The 24,652-nt window shown below is 30.8% G+C and overlaps 3 protein-coding genes across 6 annotated transcripts in view; all 3 read right to left on the reverse strand.

The window, feature by feature from the left end:
- LOC125867431 (cytosolic sulfotransferase 12-like) overlaps positions 1-16,606 on the reverse strand; it is a 69,748-nt gene extending 53,142 nt beyond the window's left edge. Inside the window, exons 1-2 of the mRNA XM_049547934.1 lie at positions 16,443-16,606; positions 13,983-14,012 (exon numbers count right to left, since the gene is read on the reverse strand). Coding sequence (XP_049403891.1) covers positions 13,983-14,012; positions 16,443-16,581 — 169 coding nt within the window. The 5' untranslated portion in view covers positions 16,582-16,606. The remainder of the gene's footprint in view (positions 1-13,982; positions 14,013-16,442) is intronic.
- The window catches only part of LOC125867428 (cytosolic sulfotransferase 12-like), a 60,761-nt gene extending 36,394 nt beyond the window's left edge, over positions 1-24,367 (reverse strand). For 2 of the 4 annotated variants that reach the window (XM_049547931.1, XM_049547932.1), the window contains exons 1-2: positions 24,173-24,367; positions 13,312-13,982 (exon numbers count right to left, since the gene is read on the reverse strand). In XM_049547931.1, coding sequence (XP_049403888.1) covers positions 13,312-13,982; positions 24,173-24,326 — 825 coding nt within the window. In that variant the 5' untranslated portion in view covers positions 24,327-24,367. Of the gene's footprint in view, positions 1-2,980; positions 3,207-13,311; positions 13,983-24,172 lie in introns of those variants that run through there. The other 2 variants (XM_049547930.1, XM_049547927.1) reach the window with 2 other exon arrangements.
- Positions 6,750-7,845, reverse strand: LOC125867438 (cytosolic sulfotransferase 12-like). The gene has a single exon (XM_049547938.1). It carries the CDS (start codon positions 7,823-7,825, stop codon positions 6,833-6,835), a length of 993 nt encoding a protein of 330 aa, XP_049403895.1. The 5' UTR covers positions 7,826-7,845; the 3' UTR covers positions 6,750-6,832.
- Positions 24,368-24,652: the final 285 nt, after the last annotated feature.

Below are 24,652 nucleotides of genomic sequence, written 5' to 3' on the forward strand. Positions count from 1 at the left end.
GAGTAGTATCTTCAAGTTCTAAGTCTTGAGTATTGAGTTCCTAATCCCCTTTGAGATTATATTTCTAAGCATGGGACTATTACATGTTACCCATAAAGTCTTTGAGTTGAATTGTTCATGCCCATAATTTCGCATGAATCATATAAGTCGAGCAGTCTTGAGAAGAGAAGTATCTTTGAGTCTTTGAGTTGAATCGTTCATGCTTATAATTCCGCACGAACCCTCTGAGTTGAGCATTCTTGAAATTAGTAATATCATTGAAGTTCTTGAGTTCCAAGTATTTGAGTTCTATCTATGGTTATTGAAAACCTTGCATTGAGTAGTTCATGTCCATAATTCGGTATGAACCATATTTTAAGAAGTCTTTTACAAACGTTTTAACTTTGTTTTAAGACTTAAGTTTTGAGTTCAGTAAAGAGTAAAGAGTAAAGTTTGAAGTCTTTTTCTTCAAAAGTATATGGGGACTAAGAATTCCCAAAGAGTTTATAAATGTTTTCACATTTAAATAAGAACGGAAACTGAGATTTCCAAAGGGCCTTCGGGCTAGTTTTCAAAAAAGAGTAATAGCTTTTTAAATGAAGCAAGTAGGGAAACTGAGATTTCCAAGATAGCCTTTGAGCTAAGTTTTTGAGCAATTATCTTAAATCAGCAGAAAGAAGTATGTTTTTAAAACATAAGAGCTAGTATATTTTTGGGAGTAGTATTGAGCACCGATATGGGAGAGAGTTTAGACAACTCACAGCCTCCATAAACCATGTAGCCACCATGGGTAGAAAAGGGTCATACTTTTTAGATGAACCTTTTTCAAAATAGACTAGTGGATCCATTAGGCAGTTCAGGTCCTATACCTTTGGCCGGGTATAGGATGCGCTGACAGCGTGTGGTAGATCGCTGTATCATCACTATAGCTCTTATGTGATGGTTGTCGGTTAGAGAAACTCCCACAGAAGTTATTGTATTTTTATATACATCAGTTTATTGTATTTTTATAAACATTTCAGAGTTATGTTGTATCCTTGCATACACACAGATTTGACAGCATGTTTTTAAACAGTTTGTTTCTTTATATTGCACTTGTTTTAAATTGCATTATATTGAAATGAGTTCAGTTATATTTAGTTAAGTATTCAAAGTTGAGTATTCAAAGTTGAGTATCCAGAGTTAAGTATCCAGAGTCGAATATCATATCTTTGAGTCGAATATCATATCCTTGAGTTGAGTATCTTATCTTTGAATACTTCTGAGTTGAGTAAGTTTGAGTAGTTTTGAGTATCCTTGAGTATTCCTTGAGTTGAGTAAGTTTGAGAAGAGGTAAGTATGTTTCATTTCTATCAAGTTTCAAGCTTATGTTTATGTTTTAGAATTCCCCTTACATGCTCGTACATTCCACGTACTGAGCCATTTGGCCTGCATCTTTTCATGATGCAGACACAGGTATTCAGGATCATCAACAGGAGCTTCGTTGATACATCCGAGAGTTCGAGTTAGCTATGGTGAGCCTCCTTGGTTTCGGAGGATTTCATTTACCTTTCAGTTATATCAATTGTTAGGATGTCGTGGGTCTTGTCCCGACCTCCATCTTTATCAGTTAGAGGCTTCATAGATAGTCAGTATAGTTGAGAAGTCTGTATCATTTATTTTATTAAATGTTTTAAAGACTAAAGTTTCCTTTTTATGGCGAGTTGTATATATTTTATTATACAGAGTTTTCTTTGGACTTAAAGTTTGTATTTAAGTTTTATGAACTTTTATTTCAGTTTTTAAGCTTTGTATGCTTGAATCAGTTTTCCACTTGTAGTCAGCCAGGATGAGGGTTCGCTTGGGGACCAGCAATGGTCTTCGAGTGCTGGCCACGTCCAGGGTGTAGGCTCGGATCGTGACACGAATACTAGACACTCTAAAAAAAAAAAAGGAAAACGATCGTACTATGAAAAGCACCGTTTGCGACCAATTAAAGATATATGATTTTATACATATTTTTTCAACAATTTAAGTTGTGAACATAATTGTATCAGTACTACAATAAAACTCTTGCAGTATGTTCTTATTACATTATTAATCTCAAATACAACTACTTCAATTCAACATTGACTTTTAAAGCAAATAATTGCATTCAATTGACATAGAATCTTAATGCCTAATTAGATGTATGAAAACTTTATTCCAGATCCTTGGAATTTTTGTTCAATAATATGATTGAGTTTCTCACTCATTCCTATGGTAATATAATTCTTCCAATCTCCAACTTTTCCTTTACGAAAGAACACTTTATTTTCTGCTGCAATTGACAATTTTTCATTTGTATTCACCTCCAAGTTGCTCAAATTCTCAAAGCTACACATTCTTAATATTTCATCAATCACTCCACAATTTTCTTCCTCTATGGAAAATGGACATTCCAAAAATTCAGCCAAGCGCTTAAGCTGAAGTTTGGGCTGCACTTTAATTTCTTCATACATCAAGAAAAGTAATTTGTTAGGCTTTTCTGTACTTTGTTTCCAATAATCCAATATGTGATTCAAGAACGGACCATAAGGGCTCACCCCCTTACAAAAAGATTCAAATTTTTCTTCAATGGGATGTATATCTTTGTGATGAAGTCTTAAATTGTTTGTAAAATGCCACATAGAAATAAAAGTGTCCTTAGGATTCCTGCACAAGTAAACAAGTTTGGTTTTTGAATCATGGACAAATTTTGGCAATGAAGCAAAGGGCAAATGAGTTGACAAGAGTCTAGGTGAAGTGAAGGATGCAAAATTAGGGACAAGACCATCACCATAGTAACTAATTTCCAAGAATGGAATAAGATCATGAGGGTTCTTAACAAGTAAAGGGTAATTTTGTTCAAAAACAGGATATTTCATTCGATTCACTAAAACAAATAAAAGAGATTTTAACCAAATGGTTCCCGATTTTGGAGGTGTAACAACGATGATATCACTATCTTGAGCTTGAAATTGTTGTTGACATGCAATCACACCTTGAATTATTCTTGGCGATGCCCAAAAACATTGATAGTTATAAATATACGATTCCACCCATCCTTTTTCTTTTGGTAAGACTGAGAAAAAATTCTTACACTCTTCACTTAAGCCCTCTTGATCTTGTAAGTATTTGGGAATAGATGTTGTCATGATGTTGAAGATTTGAGTGTTTTCTTCTAATTTGTATGAAGAAGGTTTACTCATAAGTGTATATATAGAGAGAACTAGACAAGAAACTTCATATAGAGCTCTTGTTAGTTGTCTCATGAAATTTTTTTTAAGGAAAGTTTAATTGGATAAAATCTTGATTAAAGGAGAAAATAGTACATCACATGTTTTACTATTCTTGATTAAAATATCACTTAATATCTAGAAAATGATGCATTCTGATCTTGTATATCAATTTCTTCAACATTGAGGTCGATAATGCCTTGAAAATAAATCCGCTTGATTCTGATCACTTGAACAAACTTTTTGAACATCTATTTAACCCATGTTTTGAAGAACACGAGTGATGATTTTTTTTTAAATTACAAAAGTGTTCGAATTGCTCCAAACTTCCTAGAGACTCATTCAAACTATCTAAGTTCTGAATCATTATCTGGATCTATAAGAACTTTCAAACCTCTATTTCAAGTCCATTTACCTCAAATGTTGTTTTTAATCAATATTTTGGCCTAACATTTAGCTTTTCGTTTCCTTCTCTGATACACATTTGGATGCCTCGAGACTCATGTCACCCGATCTCACAAGTCAAAATTCACATTTCAAACCCAAAATAAGTGTCAAAACGGTTATCGAATGGATCGTTACAAGTCGTTCTTTAATTTGTGCCCTCTCTAAACGTTAGTATATGTATAGAGTGTGGTTCCCTTTTTGTCCATGAAAAAACAAAGTAATATGAATTTAATACATAATTTGTAATAATTTGAGTATTGATTAATGAACATCTAAAACAGTACCATTATATTACTAGTAGAATTTTTGTGATATATATGTTCTTGTTACATTAATCTCAAATACGCATATCTCAAATACATGTACTTCAATATTATTTTTCAAAATATATATTATTGAAAGTTATGTAAACCATATTATAATTAACAACTGAAAATAGTTAAAAGAACATATAAGAAATTTGGCGGACTCTCCTAATTCCGTATGTGTAATATAAGTTGGAACAAAAGGAGTAACATATATTATTCGAAAATGACGTAAAAAAAATTACAAATCATAAAAAATTAACAACTTTAAATATTTTTGAAAAAACATACCAAAAAATTAGTTGACTCTCCAAATTTCATAAGTATCACATAAATTGAGATTAAAAATTAATATATATTACTTTTGTACTGGCACGAATACCTAATATCTAGTATATATATAGAGAGCTAAATCACCAGCCATGTGATAGCAATAATTGAATATAAGCCTAACCCATCGGTGACCCCTTAAAGTTGGCACTAATTTTCATTTAGACACTTTAACTGGGCTTTGTTCATTTTAGACACCTTATGTCGGGTTTCACTATGTCATTTTGACACGTTTTGCTTGCATGGCTTAGTGAGTGTAATACACTTATTGAGCGCGCGTGAAAAACCTATTTAGTTGATTTTTTAATTATTTTTTTCTTCTTCTTTCCCATTTTCAACCACCATTTTTGCAAACTTAAATCCAACATGGTGAATAAAAATAGTTACAGTAAAATGATGAAAAATGATGGAAACTATTTTAGAAATTTAGGAATAGACCCATTTCAAGACTAAATATTAAATTATTCATGAGATTCTTTCTTGAAAGATTTTAATATTTAAAGAGGAGTAAGTTTAATTTTTGGTGAATTATAAACTTGCTAATTAGGGCAAAAAAGATTATTTTTTTTAAGAAGAAGACACTAATAAAAAAGAAAGAGTATGTAGGTGCCCAGATGTTTTAGCAAAAAGAGATGGGGTATTTGGAGTAGACAATGGGGTAGGGGAACGGGTATGTACAGATTTTTCTGCAAATGAGTATGGGTTTTTGGAGAAGACAATTGGGGTGGGGGTGGGGGGTGGGGGGGTCATGTCGGGATTTTATTGATTTAATTTGTTTTTAAAAAATTATTTGGGCAAAATCCACGTGTCATTGAGTCATTGGTTACTTTGTATTTTTACTCAAAATTCATTATCTACAAATTGTTTTTGACAAATGTCGTCATTTAATTCGACACTGTACACGTCATTCACGAGTGTAACACACACCACATATATTTTTGTTGATTGCAAAAGAGTGTCAAAATGACACAGCGAGACCCTACATGAGGTGTCTAAAATGAACATTGTTCACTTGAGGTGTCTAAGTGAAACTTCGTGCCAACTTTAAAGGGTCACTGATGGGTTAGACCTTGAATATATAAAGAGCTAAATCACCAGCCATGTGATAGCAATAATTGAATATATATATAGAGAGAGAGAGAGCGCTAAATCACCAACCATGTGATAGCAATAATTGAGCTAAGCTTGAGTCCAATCCTAGGGCTTGTCTGACTTTATAATTCTTATCATTTCAGATATAAAAATAGCCTCTCAAGGATTAAGAATGCACCTTGCTCAAAAATAATAACTAACACATTTGAGAATATATAGAAAGAACTAGACAAGAATGCACCTTGCTAAAAAATAATAACTAACACATTTGAGAATAAATTCTTACACTCTTCACTTAGACCCTCTTGATCTTGTAAGTGTTTGGAAAGAGATGTCATGATTTTGAAGATTGAGTGTTTTCTTCTAATATGTATGATGAAGGTTTATTCATAAGTGTATATATAGAAAGAACTAGACGAGAAACTTCAAATAAAGCTCTTGTTTTGTTACATTACATTAACAATGTTGTTGTTGTGGGGTCAGGTTAGAAAACACTTCTTTTTCCCAACTAATAATTGAAAAGCAAAGCAAGAGAACTAGACAAAGCACTTCAGAGATAGCTCTTAATTAGGCATATCTATGGGTAAAAAATTAGTAACGAAAAAAAAATACACATATTTAGTAATAAAATTGTTAGTTGTCTTATTAAAAATTTTATCAGAAAAGTTTAATTGAATAAAACCTTGATTAAAGAGAAAGAGTACATCAGATATTTTACTTAATCACTTAATATCTAAGAAATGATGCATTCTAATCTTGTATATCAATTTCTTGAACATTGAGGTCGATAATGCCTTGAAAACAAATCCACTTAATTATCGCTTGAACAAACTTTTTGAACATCTATTTAATCCATCTTTTGAAGAACACGAGTGATGATTTTTTTTTTAAAATTACACAAGTGTTCAAATTGCTCCAGAGTTCTTAGAGACTCATTCAAACTATCTATCTAAGTTCTGAATCATTATCTGGATTTATAAGAACTTTCAAACCTCTATTTCAAGTCCATTTACCTCAAATGTTGTTTTTAATCAATTTTTTTGTCCTTACATCTAGTTTTTCGTTTTCTCTCTGAAACGCATTGAATGCCTCGAGACTCATGTCACCCGACCCCACAACTCAAAATTCACATTTCAAACCCATAATAAGTGTCAAAACGGTTATCGAATGGATCGTTACAAGTCGTTATTTAATTTTGTGGTCTCTCTAAACGTGAGTATATGTGTTGTTCCCTTTTTGTCCATGACAAAACAAAGTAATATGAATTTAATACATAATTTGTAATAATTTGAGTATTGATTAATGAACATCAAAAACAGTACCATTATATTACTAGTAGCATTTTTGTGATATATATGTTCTTGTTACATTAATCTCAAATACGCATATCTCAAATACATGTACTCCAATACTATTTTTCAAAACACATGAAATAACCCCTAATCAAATGTATGAAAATTTCAGTCCAGATCCTTGAAATTTTTGTTCAATGATATAATTGAGTTTCTCACTCATCTCTGTAGTAAAATGATTCTTCCAATCTCCAATTTCTCCTCTCCGAAAGAACACTATATTTTCCTCTCCAGTTGTATTCACCTCCAAATTGCTCAAATTCTTAAAGCTACATATTCTTAATATTTCCTCTACAACTCCACAATTTTCTTCCTTTATAGAAAATGGACATTCCAAGAATTTAGCTAAGCGGTTAATCTGAATGTTTGGTTGTAATTTAATTTCTTCATACATCAAGAAAAGTACTTTGTCAAGATTTTCTATACTTGCTTTCCAATAATCTAACACGTGATCCCAAAATGGACCATAAACGCTCACACCATTGCAAAAAAGATCAAACACTTTTCCAATGGAATTGGTATCTTTGTGATGAAGTCTTAAGTTGTTTGCAAAATGCCACATGGAAATGAAAGTGTCCTTAGGATTCCTACATAAGTAAACAAGTTTGGTTTTTGAATCTTGGACAGATTTTGGTAATGAAGCAAAGCGCAAATGAGTTGACAAGAGTCTAGGTGTGGTGAAGGATGAGAAATTAGGGACTTGTCCATCAACATAGAGTGTAAATTCCAAGAATGGAACAAGATCATGAGGGTTCTTGATAAGTAAAGGGTGATTTTGTTCAAAAATAGGATGTTTCACTCGATTCACTAAACCAAATAAAAGTGCTTTTAGCCAAGTGGTTCCTGATTTAGGAGTTGTAACAAGGATAATATCACTATCTTGAGCCTGAAATTGTTGTTGACAAGCAATCACACCTTGAATGATTCGTGGTGTTGCCCAAAAACCTTGGTAATTATAGATATGTGATGCAAGCCATCCTCTTTCTTTTGGTAGAGTTAAGAGCAATTTCGTACACTCATCACTAAGTTCATCCTCTTGTAAATACTTGGGAGGAATTTGGGGAGTAGTTTGAGATTTTGACATGTTTTAAAGTGTATGGAGGAGTGTTTCGTTTAGCTTGTAGGTTGAAGATTTACTCATATATATCTTACTACTATATATAAGAGACTAGGGAAGCAGTTGTTCGTCAATATGTCTGCTTTCCTAGCCAGGGGCAATATGGGTATTTTCTGTATTATTATACCCAGCTTCTTTATGGTTGTACATTCTTATCATTTGACATAAAAAATCGTTTATATATATTTTTTTAACTTGCCTGAGCCGAAAATGTTAATTCCATTTGACAATTCCATTCCTTTCTTTTATTTCTTGCCTCACAAATGTTAATTACTCAATTTCTGAATTGTCTATTACAAAAATGTTACCTACTTAAATTTGTTCAAATTTTGTTGTTTTTCCACTCTATTTTAATTTATTTGTCTTATTTTTTTTAATTAATCGTATATTCAAAGATTATATTGAAGATACTATAAATTATTCTAATTAACAACTTAAAATATTTTATTATAAATTTGAAAATTACGTAACATACACTATAAATTACAATAATTAAACACTTAAATATTTATACTATCTAATGAGAGTCTTACTTTCTTTTTTAATTAATCGTATATTCAAAGATTACGTTGAAGATAATATAAATAATTATGAGTAACAAAACTTAAAATATTTTATTGTAAATTAGAAAATTACGTAACATACGCTATAAATTACAATAATTAACAACCTAAAATATTTATAGTATCTAATAAGAGTCTACAAAACACTACTCTTAAACATACGAGGTATGTTTAAAAATTCTATAAATCACAATAATTAACAATTTAAAATATTCTATTATAACTAAAATGACGTTAAAGTATTATAAATCACATTAATTAACAACTTAAAATATTTTTTTTAAAAAAAAGAAAAAATTTAGTTGACTTTTAAAATTTTATCGGTGACACATGAATTTAAATAGATGGAACAATATATATTATTGAAAGTTACATAAATCATACTATAATTAACAACTGAAAATACTTAAAAGAACATATAAGAAATTTGGTGGACTCTCCTAATTCCGTATGTCTAATATAAGTTGGAACAAAAGGAGTAACATATATTATTTGAAAACGACATTAAAAAAAATTACAAGTCATAACAAATTAACAACTTAGAATATTTTTGAAAAAACATACCAAAAAATTAGTTGACTCTCCAATTTCATAAGTATCACATAAATTGAGATTAAAAATTAACATATATTACGTCCGCACGAATATCTAATATCTAGTATTATAAATATAGAGAGAGCTAAATTACCAGCCATGTGATAACAATAATTGAATATATATATATATATATATAGAGCTAAATCTGTCACGACCCAAAAAATGGACGTGATGACACTTGTCTTATCCCACCAAGACAAGTCAGCCTAACACTCACCCATTACAATAAAATGAGGAAATTTCATAATTAACTCAAAATACCCCCAAAATCTGGTTATCACATGCACAAGCCTTTAAAGTATTATAATAGATTTGAAAGAAAACGTAAATATCAAATGATGTTGTCTCTAGAATAGAACAATATCATAAATAGGAGTAAGAATGATCACTGAGAAGACAAACAATAACCTCACAAATCTCCCAGAAGACTTGGAAAAGAAAAGAATGACAAGTACCACAAAAATCCAGGCTCGTAACCTACAAAAATTTGTAGAAGCAAGGGATGAGTACCAAACCACACGGTACTCAGCAAGTAAACCTCTAAACACGAGCTAAGGGGATAGAATACAAGTACTCCTTACACCCCAACCGAACCTTCACAACTACAAACTGTATAAAACCAGCCCAACCTAACAGTTCACAGTTTACAAAGCACATAGCTCAACACAACACTCTAACAATTACATATCTTCAACAACAAGCTCAATATTCATCAGTCACAAGTTCCATAGAAAGGCACTCACAAGATCAACAACACACAAGATCAAGTTCACCAATAATAAAGAAGTGCAATGCAATGAAATGCAATGTCAAGTATAGTGATGCATGCCTGACCTAATGATACACACCCGCTGTCTCTCAGTCCGGGACTCATGGGGGACATATCTGTCCATGCATCCATCGCGGCGCGCGATACGACCCTCGATAATAGTAACCATCGCGGCGCGCGATACGTCCCTCGAAATATAGTATCCGTCGCGGCGCGCGACACATCCCTCGAAATATAGTATCCATCGCGGCGCGCGATACATCCCTCGAAATGGTACATCCTCTTTATTTTCTTATTCTTTCTCAATGCACATAACACTTGTCAGAACCATGTCTCAGAACAATGCAAATGACATGTTCACACAAATAATGAGGAGATGACCATTTTCATAACATTGCACAATTCACAACAACACAATCAGGATACAACATCAACAGTGATTCAACAAGCCTTTCAAACAATTCTCAACACATCACACAAACAATTGATCACATTGCCTTTTATTATCCCTTTCTCATCATTAGAATTAATCAATGTGGACAAGTCAACCCATCACCAAGCCTCATTACCCTAAACACATATTACAAGGAAATACATGAATTCCATACACTTAACAAGGGTTTAGAAATCCACTTGCCTTAATTAATTGAACAATCACTCCGGGTCTCAAGTCTTCCCATCTCGTTGAACTTCCAACTCAAAGCAATCTATTCAAGTAAATAATCACAGTAAGATTTTAAACTAACAACACTCGTATCACTATATGTCTAACATAGACCCAAAAATCATAGTGCACGAATCTATGATCAAGTTCTTAGTTTTTGGTGCCAACTCTTTCAACTCTTTTTTTTTTTTTCAAATTTTCAAGTCTAGGGTTAAGTTCCAAATCCTTCAAATATCATAAATCTAATGATATTCATATATATAATATAATACACATAATATTTAATTACTTATCTCAATATATCAAAAAATTATTTTGTAATCTGATAATAAAACAATAACTACCAACTTCGGTAATTTAACTGTTTACGAAAATCCATGACGAGACCATATGAGGCAAAAATCACGAAATTCCTAAAACTTATCAATTCAGAGCAATGATTACATTATGCCATTAGAATAAACACCTCAATCTTATCCATCATTAGCCAATAATGGCCTAACTCTTGTCTCCTCAAATTGTCAAAAGAACGTACTTCCAAATTCTAAATTCCAATTTCAACTTTGCCAAATTTCCCTTCCTAATTCAATTAAATTGTATTTTAATACTTGGCATTCTATATTCTAACGATATGGTTACAATTAATATGAAAGTTTGAGATTTCCTTACCAGCATTGTATTAGCTAAGTCGGTTCCACGCCTCTGACTCCACGCCTCCAAGTGAGTTTCTATTCTGCTCTTCTTTTCTTAATACTTAAGTATTAAAAACTGACAAGCCCTACTACTTATTTTATTAAATAAATAATGGATTTAGCTCATTAGCTATCAATTAAAATTAATTATTTAAAATTACCCGGCAGCTAAACAATTGTAATTAACAAATAGCTCATAAATTTCCAAACCAACTTCACCTACTAATTCTAAATGAATTGGGACAACTATTGAGAGAGGTAAAACTGTAATTTTACGAAAATTTTCAAAAATGGCCTTATGGGTCTTTACAAAATCACCAACCATACGATAGCAATAATTGAGCTAGCTTGAGTCCAATCCTAGGGCTTGTCTGACTTTATGATTCTTATCATTTCAGATATAAAAATAGTCTCTCAAACTTTATTAGATAGGAGTAAGGATTAAGATGGCATCTTGCTCAAAAACAACACTATTGGAGAATAATCAAAAGTTCGCGATTGTCAGAAATAAAAATATGAATCTAAATTTAAAGTCAAGAATTTTATATACTGAATCCTATAAATATAATTTTTTAAAATTTACTATCAGGTTATCGATTAACTCATTAAGAAAAAAAATCTCAAATCATTAAAAATCGATAATTCAATAATACAAAAAATAAAACCTTTAAACCAATAACTTTTTTTTATTTGAATTATCGGTTTATGTTCAATTTTGAATCGCTTGGATAAAAAAGGGTGTTTGCAACCACCATTTAGCATTTAAGCGCTAACTTGTTCATATATATATAAATAAGACTTACATAAATCTCATAGTTTTAATATGAAATTACTATCTATCCCTCATTAGTTTGTAATTACATTAATCCCTTAAAAAGTAACACAAACCGAATACATAATATGTAGTTCGGATACATTAAAGAGTATCTCAGATATATTATATCATAAACCGGATACATAATATGTATCTCAGATACATTAAAAACTAGCTCGGATACATAATATGTAGCTTGGATACATTAAATACTGGCTCGGATACATTAAAGAAATAAGGGATTTTAGAAATAGAAGGGGCTATTGGAAATAAGGGAAACATAAGACGTGTATTTCAGTAATTTTTCCTATAAATAAATATATATCCATTTTAAATTTTACAACTCCAACTAATAAATTAACTACCCATAAAAAAAAATAAATGCAAGATATATATATATATGGGTGTGGGGGTGGGGGGCATGGGCGGGGAAATAAAATAGTGTAAAAACTAGGTAGATGCTGATATAGTTGGTTGATGTTTGATATAAGATGATTTGTACTCATAATTAGCTTAATTTATTTAGGGTCAATTTAGTAATTTGTTAAAATGCATTATTGTTTCACTAATCCTTCAAGATATGCCTTTTGCAATCATTTGAAAAAAAGAATTAAAAAGGGAATGGAAGGAGAAATACCAATAAGGTATTTAATTTATTGTACCTTATTTTATAAAGAAGAAAAAATAGCCAGAGCGACTTTTTCAAACTTGAAATTCATCTTCAAAAAATAAAATAAAAACTTTAAAAAATCAATCTGATACAAAATTAAATGGTGTTTCGAAATTTCTTTGTTGAATAGGAGTGGAAAAAATTGTATGGACAAACATAAGCATAGTAAAAAATATATGTATAATGATTTGATAGAAAGTGCTTTCTCTCGAATAAAGCTCTACACAATTCTAATAAAAATTAATCGACTTTCATACGAATATTAGACACTCTCAAATCGAAAAGGAAAACGACCGTACAATAAAAAGCACCATTTGCGACCAAATAAAGATATATGATTTTATACATATTTTTTCAACAATTTAAGTCGTGAACATAATTGTATCAGTACTACAATAAAACTCTTGTAGTATGTTCTTATTACAATATTAATCTCAAATACAACTGCTTCAATTCAACATTGACTTTCAAAACAAATAATTGCATTCAATTGACATATAGAATCTTAATGCCTAATCAGATGTATGAAAACTTTATTCTAGATCCTTGAAACTGTTGTTCAATAATATGATCGAGTTTTTCACTCATTTCTGTGGTAAAATAATTCTTCCAATCACCAACTTCTCCTTTACGAAAGAACACTTTATTTTTTGCTCCAGTTTGCAATTTTCCATTTGTATTCACCTCCAAGTTGCTCAAATTCTCAAAGCTACACATTCTTAATATTTCATCTATCACTCCACAATTTTCTTCCTCTATGGAAAATGGACATTCCAAAAATTCAGCCAAGCGTTTAAGCTGAAGTTTGGGCTGCACTTTAATTTCTTCATACATCAAGAAAAGTACTTTGTTAGGCTTTTCTATACTTTGTTTCCAATAATCCAATACGTGATTCCAAAACGGACCATAAGGGCTCACCCCCTTACAAAAAGATTCAAATTTTTCTTCAATGGGATGTATTTCTTTGTGATGAAGTCTTAAATTGTTTATAAAATGCCACATAGAAATAAAAGTGTCCTTAGGATTCCTACACAAGTAAACAAGTTTGGTTTTTGAATCTTGGACAGATTTTGGCAATGAAGCAAAGGGTAAATGAGTTGACAAGAGTCTAGGTGAAGTGAAGGATGCAAAATTAGGGACAAGACCATCACCATAGAGTCTACTTTCCAAGAATAGAATAATATCATGAGGGTTCTTAACAAGTAAAGGGTGATTTTGTTCAAAAACAGGATATTTCATTCGATTCACTAAAACAAATAAAAGAGATTTTAACCAAGTGGTTCCTGATTTTGGAGATGTAACAAGGATGATATCACTATCTTGAGCATGAAATTGTTGTTGACATGCAATCGTACCTTGAATTATTCTTGGCAATGCCCAAAAACCTTGATAATAATAAATATACGATCCTGCCCATCCTTTTTCTTTTGGTAACACTGAGAAAAAATTCTTACACTCTTCACTTAAGCCCTCTTGATCTTGTAAGTATATGGGAAGAGATGTTGTCATGGTTTTTAAGATTGAGTGTTTTCTTCTAAAAGAACATATAAGAAATTTGGTGGACTCTCCTAATTCCGTATGTGTAATATAAGTTGGAACAAAAGGAGTAACACATATTATTCGAAAATGATGTAAAAAAAAAGTTACAAATCATAACAAATTAACAACTTGAAATATTTTTGAAAAAACATATCAAAAAATTAGTTCTCTCCAAATTTTATAAGTATCACATAAATTGAGATTAAAAATTAATACTCCCTCCGTTTCAAAAAGAATGGTCTAGTTTGACTCGGCACGGAGTTTAAGAAATTAAAGAAGACTTTTGAATCTTGTGGTCCTAAATTAAAGCTATGTCAAATATACAAAATTGCCCTTAATCTTGTGGTCTTAAATATGTCACGTGAAAAACTAAAAATAAAATGTTACCAAAAAAGGAAAAAGGTCATTCTTTTTTAAACTAGCTAAAAAGGAAAGGATGTCATTCTTTCTTAAATGGAGGGAGTATATATTACGCTTGTATGGCACGGACACCTAATATTTAGTGTATATGTAGAGAGCTAAATCACCCTGCCACGTGACAGCAATAATTGAATATGTATATAAAGCTAAATCACCAGCCATGTGATAGCAATAATTGAATATATATATATAAAGCTAAATCACCAGCCATGTGATAGCAATAATTGAATATATAAAGAGCTAAATCACCAATCATGTGATAGCAATAATTGAGCTAGCTTGAGTCCAATCCTAGGGCTTTGTCTGACTTTATGATTCTTATTTCACGATATAAATATCTTCCTCAAAAATACCACTAACATATTTGAGAATAATTAAAAGTTTGCGACTGTCAAAAATAAAAATATGAATTTAAATGTAAAGTTAAAGATTTTATATACCGAATTCTATAAATATAATTTTTTTAAATTTATTATTAGGTTATCGATTAACCCGTTAAAAAAAAAAAATTCAAACTATTAAGAATCGATAATCCAATAATAAAAAAAATAAAACCTTTAAACCAATAACTTTTTTTTTTGCATTATCGATTTGTGTTCGATTTTGAATCGCTCAGATAAAAGAGGGTGTTTGCAACCACCATTTAGCATGTAAGCTCTAACTTGTTCATATATATTAGTAAATATATATCCATTTTAAATTTTACAACTCCAACTAATAAATTAACTACCCATAAAAAAAAATGAAATGCAATAAAATAGTGTAAAAACTAGGTAGATGCTGATATAGTTGGTTGATGTTTGATATTAGATGATTTGTACTAATCATTAGCTTAATTTATTTAGGATCAATTTAGTAATTTGGTAAAATGCATTATTGTTTCACTAATCCTTCAAGATATGCCTTTTTCAATCATTTGAAAAAATAACCTTTATTTTTCGAATACATATACTCCAATATTATCTTTCGAAGCAAATAAAATAACCCCTAATCAAATGTATGAAAATCTTAGTATAGATCCTTGAAATTTTTGTTCAATGATATAATTGAGTTTCTCGCTCATCTCTGTAGTAAAATAATTCTTCCAATCTCCAATTTCTCCTCTACGAAAAAACGCTTTATTTTTCTCTCCAGTTGACAACTTCCCAGCTGTATTCCCCTCCAAATTGCTCAAATTCTTAAAGCTACACATTTTCAATATTTCATCTACAACTCCACAATTTTCTTCCTTTATAGAAAATGGACATTCCAAGAATTCAGCCAAACGCTTAAGATGCATTTTTGGTTGTTCTTTAATTTCTTCATACATAAAAAAAAAATACTTTGTTAGGATCTATGCTTTGTTTCCAATAATCTAACATGTGATCCCAAAATGGACCATAAACGCTTATCCCTTTACAAAAACGATCAAACAATTCTTCAATGGAATTGGTATCTTTGTGATGAAGTATTAAGTTGTTTGCAAAATGCCATATAGAAATGAAAGTGTCCTTAGGATTCCTACATAAATAAACAAGTTTGGTTTTTGAATCTTGGACAGATTTTGGTAATGAAGCAAAGGGCAAATGAGTTGACAAGAGTCTAGGTGTGGTGAAGTATGAGAAATCACGGACTTGCCCATCAACATAGAGTGTAAGTTCAAAGAATGGAACAAGATCATGAGGATTCTTAATAAGTAAAGGGTGATTTTGTTCAAAAATATGATGTTTTACTCGATTTACTAAACCAAATAAAAGTGCTTTTAGTCAAGTGGTTCCTGATTTAGGAATTGTAACAAGGATGATATCACTATTTTGAGCTTGAAATTGTTGTTGCAAGCAATCACACCTTGAATGATTCTTGGTGTTGCCCAAAACCTTGGTAATTGTAGATATGTGATACAAGCCATCCTCTTTCTTTTGGTAGAGTCAAGAGCAATTTCTTACACTCATCACTAAGTTCATCTTCTTGTAAATACTTGGGAGGAATTTGAGGAGAAGTTTGAGACTTTGACATGTTTTAAAGTGTATAGAGAAATGTTTCGTTTAGTTTGTAGGTTGAAGATTTACTCATATATATATTAAATCACATTAATTAGCAACTTAAAATATTTTTAAAAAAAAATAGAAAAAAATTTATTTGACTCTTAAAATGTTATCGATGACACATGAATTTGAATAGATAGAACAATATATATTATTGAAAGTTACGTAAACCATACTATAATTAACAACTGAAAATACTTAAAAGAACATATAATAAATTTGGTGGACTCTCCTAATTCCGTATGTGTAATATAAGTTGAAACAAAAGGAGTAACATATATTATTCGAAAATGACGTAAAAAAAATTACAAATCATAATAAATTAACAACTTAAAATATTTTTGAAAAAACATACCAAAAAATAAGTTGACTTTCCAAAATTCATAAATATCACATAAATTGAGAATAAAAATTAACATATATTACATCCGTACTGATACGACATCTAATATCTAGCAATAATTGAATATATATAGAGCTAAATCACAAGCCATGTGATAGCAATAATTAAATAAATATATAGAGCTAATCACCAACCATGTGACAGCAATAATTGAGCTAGCTTGAGTCCAATCCTAGGGCTTGTCTGACTTTGATTCTTATCATCTCACTATATAAAAAAAAATACTCTCAAACTTTATTAGGTAGGAGTAAGGATTAAGAGTGAATCTCGCTAAAAAATAACACTAACACATTAGAGAATAATCAAGAGTTTATAATTGTCAGAAATAAAAATATGAATCTAAATTAAAAGTCAAGGATTTTATATTGTGAATCCTATAAATATAATTTTTTTGAATTTACTATTAGATTATCGATTAATCCGTTAAGAAAAAAAAACCTCAAATCGTTAAAAATCGATAATTCAATAATACAAAAAATAAAACCTTTAAACCAATAGCTTTTTTTATTTGATTTATCGGTTTGTGTTCGATTTTGAACCGCTCGGATAAAAAAGGGTGTTTGCAACAACCATTTAGCATTTAAGCGCTAATTTGTTCATATATATATATATATAAACTAGTAAAGAAAGTCCGGGCGATGCCCGGGCCCAACTTTAATAAAGTTATATTGTTACTTTCTCCGTCCCATATTAGATGAGAATCTTATTAAAAAAAAAAATTTCATATTATTTGAGCACTTATTAAATTAGGATAGAATTAATTAATTCTTTTCCATTTTACCCCTACAATTAATATGACCATTCCTATATTGTATGTGTATTTTTTGTAACTCATTTCAATATGCATTGATATAAACAAAGGGCAAAATGGTGAAGTCTTCCAATGTATTAATGATTTCTTAATCACCGTGTAAAGTTGGAAGTGTCCATCTAATATGGGATGGAGAGAGTATAGTTTATGTATTGTTATAAAATTAGTAAAGATTGTTATAATATATTTATCTCATAAGTGAGCTAATATAGAAACTTATTTGTCATTTGTCTTTTTAATTTCAATTTTAAATAGCAAATAAATGTAGCGATAAGATTGAAGGTAGAAATGAAGCATATCTTTCTAAATTTAAGTAAAAATAAACAGGGTAGAAGTAACATTAGGGTTATCGATAGGACGATTCATTCGGTTATTTTTAAAAAAATTATATCATTCAATTTTTCGGCTATTTTATAATGTATAACCAAAATTAAAATTTTAAAATCATCCCAATCCTAATTTATGTGACAGAAGTAGTACAAAAATTAGTCTTTTTTTTGTTGTCTTGTAGATATTTTAAGTTATTATTTATTGTAAATTATAGTACTTTTTATTAAAGTTTTTAATAACACAACTTTTTATGTTTGAGAGTTAAACCAACTTTTTTTTTTATATGTCTTTTAATTTTATATGTGTTTTGTCCTTTTCCATTTTCAAAAACTAATACTCTCTCCATCCCATATTAGATGAGAATCTTACTAAAAATATTTTTTTCATATTATTTGAGCACTTATTAAATTAGGATAGAATTAATTAATTTTTTTCCATTTTACCCCTACAATTAATATGACCATTCCTATATTGTATGTGTATTTTTTGTAACTCATTTCAATGTGCATTGATATAAACAAAGGGCAAAATGGTGAAGTCTTCCAATTTATTAATGATTTCTTAATCACCGTGTAAAGTTGGAAGTGCCTATCTAATATGGGACGGAGGGAGTATAGTTTATGTTGTCACGACCCAAATCAACAAGTCATGATGGCACCTATGTTCCCAACCAATAGGTAAGCCAAACCCAACAGATTTACCAAGTATGATTAACTAATGAGGTAAAAAGGTAAACAATGAGTAAAAATTTCCAACAGTAAGTTCTTTATAATATGAAACGCGGAAAGCTAAAATACTACCCAAGAATTTGGTGTCATAAGTACAAGAGCTTCTAAATATGATGCAAGTCTGAAACTAAATGACAAATCCAAACATAAGAGATATTCTGTCTGAATACTAAAATAACAGAATAAATAAAAGGTAGAAGGAGGTGTGGGCCACGGAACAGCCAAACAGCTCACCACAACTCCAAGATATTCCAAGCTCGGACTCAAAAAGCTCCACGAGATGTGCTCGTACTCGGAATCGAATCTACACCACAAAGAGTGCAACAAGTGTAGTATGAGTACGAAACCACGTGTACCCAGCATATCTCATAGACCGACAACGAAGAAGTAGTGACATGAGTTTAAATAATACAAAAATAAGTCTTTTACTTATACAAGTCTATAGTACGCTTACCAGTCGAGTTTCACCAAAATAAGGATAATCAACTTCACATAATTACAACCACCAATAAAGCACGTAATCAACAATAATAAATAATGTAATGAGATGCAGTGCAATGCGACACCATGAAATGATATGCCTCGGAATGCCAAGTACTCTCTCAACCGTATATACATGATACTCCTCGGAAATACATCGAGAGTTCATGACCCATAGGGGACTCGCGAGGTCCATATACCGACACGGACGATCTCCACGTGTCTGTGCGGACAATCTCAATGCACTATCATAAAATCAAACAATTTTCGCACGGATGGTCTCCACGTGCCCAAAATAAAATCTTAGCATTTCACCATCCCCAGCACGGACGATCTCCACGTGCCCAACTTATACTCAATCTCATGTCAATGCATGTGCACAATATAATCTCAAATAAAGGGGATGATGATGCATCTTAATCAATCAAATATCAGCATAATACATAACCACCTCAACCATCACAAGTATACGAGTTCAAATAAGAACACAATCACACGAAATAATCAGTCAACAATATATCAGCTAATGCCCATATGCTTTGGCATTCTCGGATTAAAATCTGCATTCTATAGTAATAAACTTTCCCTTTATAACACCGGTACTCGTACCAATGCCCGTCACACCATTGGTACGAGACCCCCATCTTTCGCCCTTACCCATTGTCTATTTCCTTTTTTAATCTTTAATTAGGAAAAACGTCCTCCAACAAGTCTGAAGTCTTAACATACCTTGAATGCCGAACACGTGCCACAGATCCTCAAGAGTTTTCCTTCCCTTTTTGCAAAGCTTCGGAACGTCCCCAATCTACCAATTATGCCAATTATTGTAAGCACGCGAGTTCACACTCATATTATTATATATCTATCCTAGACCCACAAACACACTCATATCTCTTAACCAACTCCTAATTTACAACTAACTTATCATACCAAAAAAACCATCATACAGTATAGTGTCAATTTCCAAAATTTGCTTTCTTTAACTTTAACTATATTATTTATTTTCCAGCCTAAATCTTATCAACACAAATCCATACCCATTAATGATAAATCCCATCCGAAATCTTTCTAGCACCGATTTGTTGGTGGCAACAATAACTTCTACATAGTTCCAACCCGTCAACACATACACACACAACAATATCAATTTAAATTATATTTTCTTTTACCTGGCAGCTTCCGACTACATGTTTTCCATGAAAATAATTCGTAACCATCGATCAATGCCCACCCTTAGAATGATGAACCATTAATGGGAATTAAATGCTTTCTTTAGGTTGATACAAATTAATTTTCTTAAAAAAAAGAAGAAGTTTTCATTCCTCTATAAGGACTTTGAACAGATGCAAATATTTTTTTTTTCCACTTTGATATCAACCATCAATATAACAATATAATAATAACAACAATCCAAAGCACTCTGACAACATACTACAATATGTAGAATTGAAAAGAATGGAAATTGCTTGTTTTCACCTGAGCAATGATTATTGTTTTCTTTTTCCTCTCGTTGGTCGCCTATGGTAAGTTTCCGCCTCCACCTCCTTTCTTTTCTAAAATAAGAGTGTATTAACCGTGAAAACCCCACTAACCTATTATCACCTATGTGACCTAATGATATAAATCATTAATAAGTTTTAGAGAGAGTTGACCCATTAACTACCAATCAGATAATAGTAATTAAATAAATAGTTCAAAATTTCCATTTATAATTTTTTTTATACAAGAAAAGTCAAAATAGCTATAGTTTTCAAAACGACCTAGCGGGTCGTTACATATGTATTGTTATAAAATTTGTAAAGATTGTTATAATATATTTTGCTCATAAGTGAGCTAATATAGAAACTTATTTGTTATTTGTCTTTTTAATTTCAATTTTAAATAGCAAATAAATGTAGCGATAAGATTGAGGGTAGAAATGAAGCATATCTTTCTAAATTTAAGTAAAAATAAACAGAGTAGAAGTAACATTAGGGTTATCGATAGGACGATTCATTCGGTTATTTTTAAAAAAATTATATCATTCAATTTTTCGGCTATTTAATAATGTATAACCAAAATTAAAATTTTAAAATCATCCCAATCCTAATTTATGTGACAGAAGCAGTACAAAAATTAGTCTTTTTTTGGTTGTCTTGTAGATATTTTAAGTTATTATTTATTGTAAATTATAGTACTTTTTATTAAAGTTTTTAATAACATAACTTTTTATGTTTGAGAGTTAAACCAACTTTTTTTTATATGTCTTTTAATCTTATATGTGTTTTGTCCTTTTTCCATTTTGAAAAACCAATACTTTGTCCATTTTATTTTATATGTCATTTCTTTTTATAAATATATTGGTTATTCCCTCTTTTTATTGGAACACATGTTGACTTGTGGTGAATACTTATTCTCTCTTCTTATATAGTAAAATAAGACTTACATAAATCCTATAGTTTTAATATGAAATTACAATTTATCCCTCATTAGTTTGTAATTACATTAATCCCTTAAAAAGTAACACAAATCGGATACATAATATGTAGCTTGGATACATTAAAGAGTATCTCAGATACATGATAACATAAACCAGATACATAATATGTAGCTCGGATACATTAAAAACTAGCTCGAATACATAATATGTAGCTCGGATACATAAAATATTGGCTCGAATACATTAATATATAGCTCGGATACATTAAAGAAATAAGAGATTTTAGAGGTTTTTAGAAATAGAAGGGAATATTGGAAATAAGGGAAACATAAGACGTGTATTTCAGTAATTTTTCCTATAAAATAAATATATATCCATTTTAAATTTTACAACTCCAACTAATAAATTAACTACCCATAAAAAAAATTAAATGCAAGATGTGTATATATATATATATATATGGGTGTGTGGGGTGGAGGAATAAAATAGTGTAAAAACTAGGTAGATACTGATAAAGTTGGTTGATGTTTGATATAAGATGATTTGTACTCTTCATTAGCTTAATTTATTTAGGGTCAATTTAGTAATTTGTTAAAATGCATTATTGTTTCACTAATCCTTCAAGATATACCTTTTGCAATCATTTGAAAAAAAAGAATTAAAAAGGAAATGGAAGGAGAAATACCAATAAGTTATTTAATTTATCATACCTTATTTTATAAAGTAGAAAAAATAGCAAGAGCATCTTTTTCAAACTTGAAATTCATCTTCAAAAAATAAAATAAAATAAAAACTTCAAAAAATCAATCTGATATATAGTTAAATGGTGTTTCAAAATTTCTTTGTTGAATAGAAGTGGAAAAAATTGTTTGGACAAACATAAGCATAGTAAAAAAGTATATTTGATGATTTGATAGAAAGTGTTTTCTCCCAAATAAAGCTCTACATAGCTCTAATCAAAATTAATCGGCTTCGATACGAATACTAGACACTCTCAAAATAAAAAAGGAAAACGATCGTACTATGAAAAGCACCGTTTGCAACCAATTAAAGATATATGATTTTATACATATTTTTTCAACAATTTAAGTTGTGAACATAATTGTATCAGTACTACAATAAAACTCTTGCAGTATGTTCTTATTACATTATTAATCTCAAATACAACTACTTCAATTCAACATTGACTTTTACAGCAAATAATTGCATTCAATTGACATAGAATCTTAATGCCTAATTACAACAACAACAACAACATACCCAGTGAAATTCCACTAAGTGGGGTCTGGGGAGGGTAGAGTGTACGCAGACCTTGCCACTACCTCGTGGAGGTAGAGAGGCTGTTTCCGAAAGACCCTCAGCTGAAGTACATCAAATCCAAGTAAAAGGCGAGGAAAACAGTGTATATAACATACCATCCAATACGAAAGATATTATATAATCAACAAAGGAAGACAGTAACATCAATAAAACAATGAGAGAAGTGGAACGCAGTAAACAACATAAGGCTATAGGTATCACAGACAAGAACTGCAAGTGTCTTAATGCCTAATTAGATGTATGAAAACTTTATTCCAGATCCTTGGAATTTTTGTTCAATAATATGATTGAGTTTCTCACTCATTTCTATGGTAATATAATTCTTCCAATCTCCAACTTTTCCTTTACGAAAGAACACTTTATTTTCTGCTCCACTTGACAATTTTCCATTTGTATTCACCTCCAAGTTGCTCAAATTCTCAAAGCTACACATTCTTAATATTTCATCAATTACTCCACAATTTTCTTCCTCTATGGAAAATGGACATTCCAAAAATTCAGCCAAGCGCTTAAGCTGAAGTTTGGGCTGCACTTTAATATCTTCATACATCAAGAAAAGTAATTTGTTAGGCTTTTCTGAACTTTGTTTCCAATAATCCAATATGTGATTCCAGAACGGACCATAAGGGCTCACCCCCTTACAAAAAGATTCAAATTTTTCATCAATGGGATGTATATCTTTGTGATGAAGTCTTAAATTGTTTGTAAAATGCCACATAGAAATAAAAGTGTCCTTAAGATTCCTGCACAAGTAAACAAGTTTGGTTTTTGAATCATGGACAGATTTTGGCAATGAAGCAAAGGGCAAATGAGTTGACAAGAGTCTAGGTGAAGTGAAGGATGCAAAATTAGGGACAAGACCATCACCATAGAAACTAATTTCCAAGAATGGAATAAGATCATGAGGGTTCTTAACAAGTAAAGGGTGATTTTGTTCAAAAACAGGATATTTCATTCGATTCACTAAAACAAATAAGAGAGATTTTAACCAAATGGTTCCCGATTTAGGAGGTGTAACAAGGATGATATCACTATCTTGAGCTTGAAATTGTTGTTGACATGCAATCACACCTTGAATTATTCTTGGCGATGCCCAAAAACCTTGATAGTTATAAATATACGATTCCACCCATCCTTTTTCTTTTGGTAAGGCTGAGAAAAAAATCTTACGCTCTTCACTTAAGCCCTCTTGATCTTTTAAGTATTTGGGAATAGATGTTGTCATGATTTTGAAGATTTGTGTGTTTTCTTCTAATTTGTATGAAGAAGGTTTACTCATAAGTGTATATATAGAGAGAACTAGACAAGAACCTTCATATAGAGCTCTTGTTTTGTTACATTACGTAAATAATGTTATTGTTGGTGGGGTCATGTTAGAAAACACTTTTTTTTCCCACCTAATAATTGAACAGCAAAGTAAGCGAACTAGACAAAGCACTCTAGAGCAGTGGCGGATGCAGGATTTCCATCGAGGGGGTTAAAAAAGATAAGTAAGCATACTATTAGTATTCATATAAGCGGGGTGGGTAGGGCGGATCAAATATAAATGGG

This window comes from Solanum stenotomum, chromosome 6 (genome assembly GCF_019186545.1).
Source record: "Solanum stenotomum isolate F172 chromosome 6, ASM1918654v1, whole genome shotgun sequence".
Taxonomy (NCBI): domain Eukaryota; kingdom Viridiplantae; phylum Streptophyta; class Magnoliopsida; order Solanales; family Solanaceae; genus Solanum; species Solanum stenotomum.

Coding starts and splice junctions, on each gene's coding strand:
- LOC125867438 (XM_049547938.1), bottom strand. CDS start 7,825: ATGTCAAAATCTCAAACTACTCCCCAAATTCCTCCCAAGTATTTACAA.